Source organism: Chroicocephalus ridibundus, chromosome 23, assembly GCF_963924245.1.
Source record: "Chroicocephalus ridibundus chromosome 23, bChrRid1.1, whole genome shotgun sequence".
NCBI classification, from domain to species: Eukaryota; Metazoa; Chordata; class Aves; order Charadriiformes; family Laridae; genus Chroicocephalus; species Chroicocephalus ridibundus.
The window spans coordinates 1,305,992-1,314,562 of NC_086306.1; the positions used below are offsets into that span (position 1 = coordinate 1,305,992).

General features: G+C 44.5%; 1 protein-coding gene across 1 annotated transcript; it reads right to left on the reverse strand.

Moving 5' to 3' along the window:
• Positions 1–1,065: 1,065 nt before the first annotated feature.
• On the reverse strand, positions 1,066–5,134 carry LOC134526643 (gastrokine-1-like). The gene is made up of 5 exons (XM_063358716.1): positions 4,999–5,134; positions 4,469–4,624; positions 4,136–4,246; positions 2,246–2,384; positions 1,066–1,279 (listed from the first exon to the last, which is right to left on the reverse strand). The coding sequence occupies exons 2-5, from the start codon at positions 4,529–4,531 to the stop codon at positions 1,161–1,163; spliced, it is 432 nt and encodes a 143-aa protein (XP_063214786.1). The 5' UTR covers positions 4,532–4,624; positions 4,999–5,134; the 3' UTR covers positions 1,066–1,160.
• Between the last annotated feature and the right edge of the window lie 3,437 nt (positions 5,135–8,571).

Sequence of the window (8,571 nt, forward strand, 5' to 3'; positions counted from 1 at the left end):
GTCTTTTATCTGTCTCTGCGGTGCCATTGCAGCATGAAGGAAGTAAAACTGAGCCTGCTTTGTTGGCATCTTCAAGGCTGAGTTAGAGGCGTTTGGGAGGAGACAGCTGGTGATCTCGCAGCACGGGAACGTGTCCAGGCGGGTCTGGAATGTCTCCAGAGACGGAGACTCCCCCATCTCTCTGGGCAGCCTGTGCCAGGGCTTTACCACCCTCAAAGGAAAGAAGTTCCTCCTCATGTTGAGATGGAACGTCCCATGGTCACGTTTGTGCTCGTTACCCCTTGTCCTGTCCCCGGGCACCACTGAGAAGAGCCTGGCCCCATCCTCCTGACACCCCCCTTGAAGTATTTATCAGCATTGATAAGATCCCCCCTCCGTCTTCTTTTTTCCAGACTGAAGAGACCCAAATCCCTCAGCCTTTCCTCATCGGAGCGATGTTCCAGTCCCCTCGTCATCTTGGTGGCCTTTTGCTGTCCCCTCTCCAGCAGTTCCCTGTCCTTCTGGAACCGGGGAGCCCAGAACTGGACCCAGGGCTCCAGATGGGGCCTCCCCAGGGCAGGGCAGAGCAGAGGGGGAGGATGACCTCCCTCCACCTGCTGGCCACGCTCTTCTGGATGCCCCCCAGGATGCCATTGGCCTTCTTGGCCACCAGGGCCCATTGCTGGCTCACAGTCATCCCGTTGTCCCCCAGGACTCCCAGGTCTCTCTCCACAGAGCTGCTCTCCAGCAGGTCATCCCCAACCTGTGCTGGTGCGGGGGGTTATTCCTCCCCAGGGGCAGCACCCTGCACTCGCCCTTGTTGAATTTCGTGAGGTTCATAAGGTAACTACTCAGTGTGCCGTATTTGTAATATACATACTCTGATGCTTGCCCACCTCTGTGGGTGTGCCCTGTGTTAAGAGCAGGCTTTTAAAAGCGCATTCAAAGGGCTGACAAGGGGTAGAAGAGATGCAATCAAAATATTTTCAGGATGCGTTCATAGATGATAAAGGCTATAGTAATGAGAAACTAGCCAGAGTTAATCCATGCTAAAGGTCTTTAATTGAAAGATATGGTTGCCAATTGATCTGAAGCATCAAGAAGGAATCTCTCGAAAGAGGAGATGCCAGGGAAGAACAGCATTGGGGTTGTACAGCAGCTATTGGGCATCCGTGCTTGCTTCAGAAAGGTTGATAGCCTTGGATTGGGCCCTTGTTATTTGCCTGACAGTACTTGAGGTCCACGAGTTGCAGGACATCAAGTACAGTGCATGATCCGTAATTGTATGTATTTTGTGGTCCTTTAAAAACAAGAAAAGAAAGAAAAAATACCATGAGGTCATAGCTAAGATGGTGTTAAGTGCTCTTTGAATTCATCGGCAGCCCTTAATACCTGGCACGCTGCACTTGCATTTGTAATCAAATTGAGCCATCTCGAGTACCAAAGCAATTAGCAAAGCAAGCAGTGAGCGGGTGGAACTGCTGCTATGTCTGGATGCCACATCCTGTGCCTGATCTGCAGAGCGTCTTTCTCGTGACAGGGTTTGCAGGCAATCGGCTTGCAGTAAGGCTCAGAGTACTTTGCTGGTGCTTCAGGATTAACTCCTCTGAGTTAAACTGAGTTCCTATATATACATTTTTTTCCCCACGATACAAGAAATTCTATTGCAAGTGATCAGGATGTGATTATGGCACCCACAGCAAGGCAGTTGATTTATACTAGTCTCCATAGCAATGGCTGGCATCCTACCGACCGTGCATGTTATTACTCTGAGGGAGCAATGTTTTTAATAACTGCTGTAATAGAAATATTTTACATGGATAGTGAAAGATTCCTCTGGAGTCACCAAACACAACTGGATCAGAAATGAATGATCACAAAGACTTGCTATTCCATATTCTTTTGGTTTTCCAGTAGCGAGGGGCACTATTATACTCTACACTGTTAGTATCTATTGCTGTCCGCTATACGGTTATGCTAGTGCCAGTTCACAGGCCCTGACAGGCTTTGACATGACTGGCGTATCCTGTGAAGTGTGTAGGTTTTTAAACTCCTAGGTAAAGCAATCCTTCCACCTCTGAAATTCACCATTTATGGAGGTTGTGACTCAGCACTGTTCCAATGCTGATCTGCAGAGCTACTGAACCCTTTCTGCAACTCCTGAGGTTCTTGATTTGTGCCCATCTCTAGTTGGAAGAGCAGCATTTGTGTATTATTGCCCAAGGGGAAAAAATGCCTGGTTGGTAATTCATTTGCTTGCACTCACCGTAAACTTCGTAAGTCAGGTAGGTTGTGAGTCCTCTGCACATAGCCATGATGTCTGTTCCGTAAGAGGAGAGGTCAAGGACAGGGCCCTTGACGACAAATGTGATCTCCCTTGCAGGTTGTCCTTGACCTTTCAGGCCCTAAACATCAAAGAACATCACTCAGCAGGATCAATGAATGCCTCAATCTGCTTAATGCTACGCGTATTCCTTTGCTCAGGTTGTAACTTGGAAGCCTGGAAGGGGAAGGCTGTTCATTCAGCCTTCTAACAGGGGAGCCAAAGAGGGCAGCAGCAACACAGGGCAGATGCATTTACAGTAAAATTATGTGCAAGTGTTGCTTATGACCTGTTTGAGAACTCGGAGTGTCTCAGTGGGGCAGCTTTTTCTGAACTGCTCCAGAGTGCTTTGTTTCAAATGAATTTCAGCTATCTTTTCCTACTTGAGCGCTCCGTTGTCTGGACAAAGTGTCTGGACGCCTGCCTTTTCTCTGATGCCCTAGGCTTCCTGCTGCTTTGCACCTCTCCTTATTCAGCTCCAGCCACCGGATTCCTGTTTGGGCTCAGACAATTAATATGGGGGAAAGGCTGTTGACTATAGAGGTGCTCTCTTAGGCCCTAAAGGAAAGTGGAGGTCTGAACAACAGCATCTGCAAAGCAATGTTCCAAAACGAAAAACCCAATTTTGTATTGAAATGACTCAGAAGTATTTTTAGATATTACTGCCCAGAAATAATTAACGCCATGGAAGGTTTCCAGCTGTTCCCTAGCAACCTGCAGACCTAAACTTCCTCATAGAAAACGTAGCTGGGAAGAGGGGCCAGTTGAGGCACCTACTCTTTTTCTCTTGAAAAACCATTCCCACAGCAAAGCCCCAAGCCACGTGGCTGTTCAGAAAAAAAAAATCCTGCCACTTGTGAAAATCTCATCCTCTCAGGAAAGATAAAGCACGGTCAAGAAACAGCTTGAAGAACTCCAGGGTAAAGGCACACTTAGCAGGGATGACGGGGATTGATGTAGGCTTTCAAAGTTCTGGTGGAATCTTATCAAAGGGTTCCTGAATGCCCACTCCAATATGCTTCCTTCTTGCTGCTAAGCAAGGAGTTGAGATAAGCCTCGGGGGGGCAGTGAGATGCACCGTAGTGCAAGCAAGCCTAGAACTAGCTAGAGCCGAATGGTTTTGCTCAGGCTGGTACCCGCGTGAACTCTTCCCTTTTTCTTCCCCACCATGCCTTCTTGTCCTTTAAAGCCAGGATTTTTACAAGGACTCAGTTCTCAGGCTTCCAGACAAGCCAGTGTCTACAAAAGGTTAGTATGCTGAATGCTAAAATCGGGTTTAAAATGTCTGTGGCTCATTGTGTGGGCTGAACTCGTGCTCGTAGGGTGCTTGGTTCTTTTGAAGAAGTTTGGAAAGCTTGAAATCTTATTTAAACTTTTTTCCTCGTTACTGGATTATTTGCTCTTCCTCAGCTAGAGCTGCCTAAAAAAATGGGATTTGTAGCCTTCAAAGACTGAGATGATGAAGAGCACCATGCCAAAAATCTAAAATCTTTAAGCGTAACAAATTGTTTAAAAAGCAGTCTGTCTAAATAATCTTTTAAAACATCATCAAAATAATCTAAGTAATCTACAGCATCAGAAAAAAACAGGAAAAGCCTCCTCCAATGCTTCATAGAATCGTCGTAGATTCCTAGAATTGTCTAAGTTGGAAGGGACCTTTCGGATCATCGAGTCCAACCATCGACCCGACACAAGTCTAATCAATATGGTACTTCATACTCAATGGCGTGATCTAAATGGCTTTTAAAGTAACTGTGGGTTTAAAAGAAAAGAACAATGTTTCCTTTGCATCACCCTACAACTTTGCAAGCAACTACTCCTGTTTCATCTTACCATGTTCTGCTCAGCCAGCGTGATGAGGGTCTCAAAGCGAGGTATCACATTTCTGTTCATTACGGAAATGTAGCAAGTTCCCTGTGACAGCACTCTGCTTGCAATGTAGCCCTGTAAAATAAAGTTTTTGACAATAAGGAATTCAGTTTTTCAAGAACGGAGATTGGGATCACATCTGCATTTAAAAAAAAGCAATAAATGCAGATAGTTTTGACCCCAAAACTTGGACTTGGTGTTAAGAATAAAGAAACAAATCCTATATTTTGGTCATCTCTGTATAGGAGCTGGTCATCTTGTACGTTTTCGGAAAAAAGCGTGCTCCTTGCCACTCACCAGATTGTAGTTCCAAATGGTTTTCCATGATCCTTGGTTGCTCCTTTGCTCGATAGTTGCCATGCGCCATTCCCTGTTGAGGGTCAGAATTTGGAAGCCTCCGACAATGGTGAATTGCCTGGTTATGACTGGCTGGCTTCCACCATTTTGCTGAAACTAGAGAACAAAATTAAACAACCCTTTTAGACTTTCAAGTTAGAGCCAGTTATCTGCCCAGAGCTTTAGAAAAACACTGCTAGAACAGAAAAAATGTGGCCCACAGGGAGCACCTCTAGTGACCACCGTCTTTTCAAAATGACAACAAAATAAGGCTGTGGCATTCTGGAGTAGCCGTAAGAATTCTTGTAATAGATTCAGCGAATAATTTCTGTATCTTACAACTGTCTCCTGGTGGCTGTAGAGTTTTGTGCATGAAAGAAGTTTTACATTCCTATCCTCCAAAGGGATGGGGAAAGAAGCAAGGAAAATTGTAGAAGGAGGGAATCTAGAAAACAGCAGCAATGGATGTGTAACTTGGTCAGTATACTCACGTATTCAGCAAGGGCTGGAGTCAGCAAGAGTCCAAGAAGGACGGTAGTCACGATCTGAAATCAAAATCGAAAACAAAATTGTAGCTGCAGGTCTGGCTGACAAATCTGGTCGTGAGAAAGCTAGTGCCTTTTTCCTGATCTGGTGTTAAAGTGTACTCTTTGGATCCTTTTTTGGTTTCATACTGGAATTACAGTAGTCACCTAAAATGAGTCATCCTTGCTTTACCCTAGAATAACGCAAACTGGGAAGGTAGGAGGTTGCTTTTTTAAGAGCCGACTCTGAAGTTGCTTCTGAGACCTGTACAGAGGCATACAGATACTTCACCGGGATGGGGAGAAGGAATGTAAATTTCTTCTGGTTGGGCATTACAAGAAAGCGGTTGATCCATTAGTGCATTGCTCTGGTTTTGCAAAAGCATTGACAAAAATGGACATGGATTAGGCTTCCTGTAGATCAAATAATGTATAGCTAAGCCTTTAAAAAATCCTTACCTCTTCATCTGATTAGGTTAATAGGGTCTGAGTTGCTCACTCTGGAGGAGGAAAATCTCCCCAGAGAATACCTTTCTGTTACAGACAGACACAGGCACTTCTGAGAGAGAAAGGCAATGGTTTTGAATCAAAGTTTTAGTTTCTAAGGAAGAAAAAGCATGCATACTCACAGTGAGTTTCATCTTGACTGCAGAGCTGATGCCGGTGCAGGTAGAATGCACAAGGTGAACTGTCCACCTTATATACGTTTTCAGATGTATATAAGTGGAACTGTTAAGTGTTGAAATAAAATTATTTTGCCATTTGCATCCCTGTCTGCCTGTCACTGGAAAGTATTTCCTGCTGTAACTACTTCATAAATACGGGGATTATACTTCTGCAAATTTTGACCTTCCCGAGTCTGATGATTGTCAGATAAGAATCCATTTGCCATGAAAAATTAAACATGTTTTAAAGTAACTTAAGTAACTTTCTGACATGTACTAATTACTTTTGAAAATTCACACCAAACTTCAGACCAGAGATAGCCTCGGGTTGAAAAGAAAAGCCTTACAGTAGACAAAATACAAAATAAACAAGAGCCTTTGTACTTCCCAAAATGTACTGTATGTTACCATGTAACCATAGGGCCTGCCAGAATATTTGGCCCAAATACCACATTGCCACTGAAAATTATTTTACGATAAATAGGCAGTTCAAGCTGAAAAGCGTCATACATATGCCAGTCTGTGCGTGTCTTTGTTCTTTGAGGTGGCAAGAATAATTTTTTTCTCTCCTTGCCTCAGCTTCTTTTCTGTGGTGATACAAATACTCATTGAAAGAGGTGATCATTCAGTTACGGAGGTTTTTGTCAAGTTGCTCATTTAATTCTGTGTGCAGCCCGAGTCTGTGGCAGGTAAAGGTTGCAAAATTACTTTTCAACTGGAATCCAGCATATTATTAATAGAGGTAGGGGGTTTTAGCGCATAAAAATAACTTCTAAGCGGTCCTGCAAGTGCAATTTTAAATTAAATCTGGTCTCAGGTTCACTGAATTGAGTCTGCAATTCCAAAGGACGCTTTTGAGACATACAGTTCTGCGAAATGGTGGTTATATTCTTGGGTCTGTACAAGCTTGTATGCATTTCTGTGAAAAACGTCGGTCTGTGCGGTCTGAGGGGGACTGCACTCGCGCTCGCCCACTTGTGGCACCGCTGGGGAGAGAGGGAAAAAAAAACAACCCAGAAACCTGAGGAGAAAGATGGAGAAAACTCCTTCGCGGCCTGACAGGAATTACCCCTTTGCTGAGGGAACAAGAGAGTTTCCTTATGCTGAGGTGCGGGCGCAGGGCGGCAGAGGGGCAAAGCTGAGGCGGCGGCCTCTGAGGCCCCGCTGGGCGCGTGACCGGGGCGGGGGGGGCGAAGCTGGAAAAAGGGCGGGAAAACCCTGCTGAGGCGGCGGCGCAACGCCGGCAGCTTTAGCTGCTCCAATTATATTCTTTCACAGTTGTGGAAGTATTTTCTTTCCAGAAGACTGACGTTAGACCTGCTGGCGGTGTCTCAAGTGAGAATATCACTTTTTGTGTTTTAAAAAAAAAAAAAATCCCTCTCGATTCAGGTTCTCTCAGCATCCTGAATTTGTCTTAAAGTACATGAGGGTATTCATACATTAATTAGATTATAATATGGCTTTTTAATTATAGTCAAGTCACTCTTTTGAACTTTTTTCTGTCAATATAGTTTTTTAGGTGTGTTTTTTTTTAAATGTAAATGCAGTTGAATCTGCATGTTCTGCCTGCTGAGGGATAGGAGAAAAACAGGGCGGTATGACTTAGGATAAAATCCTCTGACTTTGTAATGCTTATGTGGCATACTGGCCCTCAGAATTCAAGTTACAATTTTAATGAAATTCGGGAAGGTGAAGATGAAGATGTGGTATTTTCCAGACAGCCTGAGTTACTGAAGTGATCATTGTAGATCATGGAAATTGTATTTAGTGAAAAAGCTCAGGCCTCAGCCTTGTTGAGAGGGATCTTTTTGTGCGAGGTAAGCAACTACAGTCTTCTACACTGTTAAGAATATCTGTATATCTCTGTACTTAGATGGATATTTTGAGAGGCAGAGCATTGGTGTCTCTTTGGGTTCACTGGAGTCTTTCTGTTGTGTCTCTACTTAGTAATCTCTTTTTGAGTTTTGTTCTCTTCCCAATCAGTCTAAACCTGGATCAGTTTAAATTTGAATAATGAACACTGTGAAATGTAATGATGTCCCAGTTAGAGCAAGACGCCTCCCAGAATGTTATATTCCAGTTAAGTTCCTAGGGTCAGGAAGAAGCAAATACTTTGCTTCAATGGTTCGGTAGTCGTTCCCTGTCTTCTATAAAATGGTTACTGTAGGATATACAGTTAATTCAAGCTTTTAATGGAATACAAAGAGTTTGGATATGTATTAAGCATCACAATGTTGCAGTAAAACCAGGAATCTACGTGCATGAAGTTAAAGTAGTTTTCCAAGAAGCCGGGCCTTGCTGCAAGTGTTTGTTCCTTCTTGTTGAAATTTTGGCCTGAAACAAGATGGTATTGGGGCAGGCGTCATCCCTTGCCAGAAACATCCGTGCCCGGGTATTCCCTGCCAAGGGGACCGTGGACCCTCTGGTTTGAGCCCAGGAGAGGGTCCCCCTGTTTTCCTACAAGGCTGCTGCTCCCTTTGCACACAGGGCTGTGACAGCCGGGGGTGTGTGATGTTGTGCTGTGCCATAGGCCCTGCTCAGGTCAGACTCCTGCTGCCTCAGGGGCCTTTAAACCATCACCTGTTACAGAGTGTGGCCCATAGTTTTCAAGGGCTCCAAGGGCCCCAGAAAGACATTTCCCAGTGAGATGCGATGGGGCAAGTGACGAGGGCTGTGCCTGCTTGATGTCAGGGAAAATGCAGTGTGACATTGGAAAAGGAGAGGAGATTCCCTCCACAAACTACAAGGCAAGTCAGACAGGAACTGTGTTTAAATACTGCAACCACGTGGCTGCTTTTCTTTGGAGGGGATAATAACCTACTTTGGGGTGCAGTTTTGCTTTGGTTTTAATGTCAGTTAACTATTCAAGACCCCA

Coding starts and splice junctions, on each gene's coding strand:
- LOC134526643 (XM_063358716.1), bottom strand. CDS start 4,531: ATGGCAACTATCGAGCAAAGGAGCAACCAAGGATCATGGAAAACCATT. Junction 2,385..4,135: donor CGCTGGCTGAGCAGAACATG/GTAAGATGAAAC, acceptor TTTGATGTTTAG/GGCCTGAAAGGTCAAGGACA. Junction 1,280..2,245: donor CCTGACTTACGAAGTTTACG/GTGAGTGCAAGC, acceptor TTGTTTTTAAAG/GACCACAAAATACATACAAT.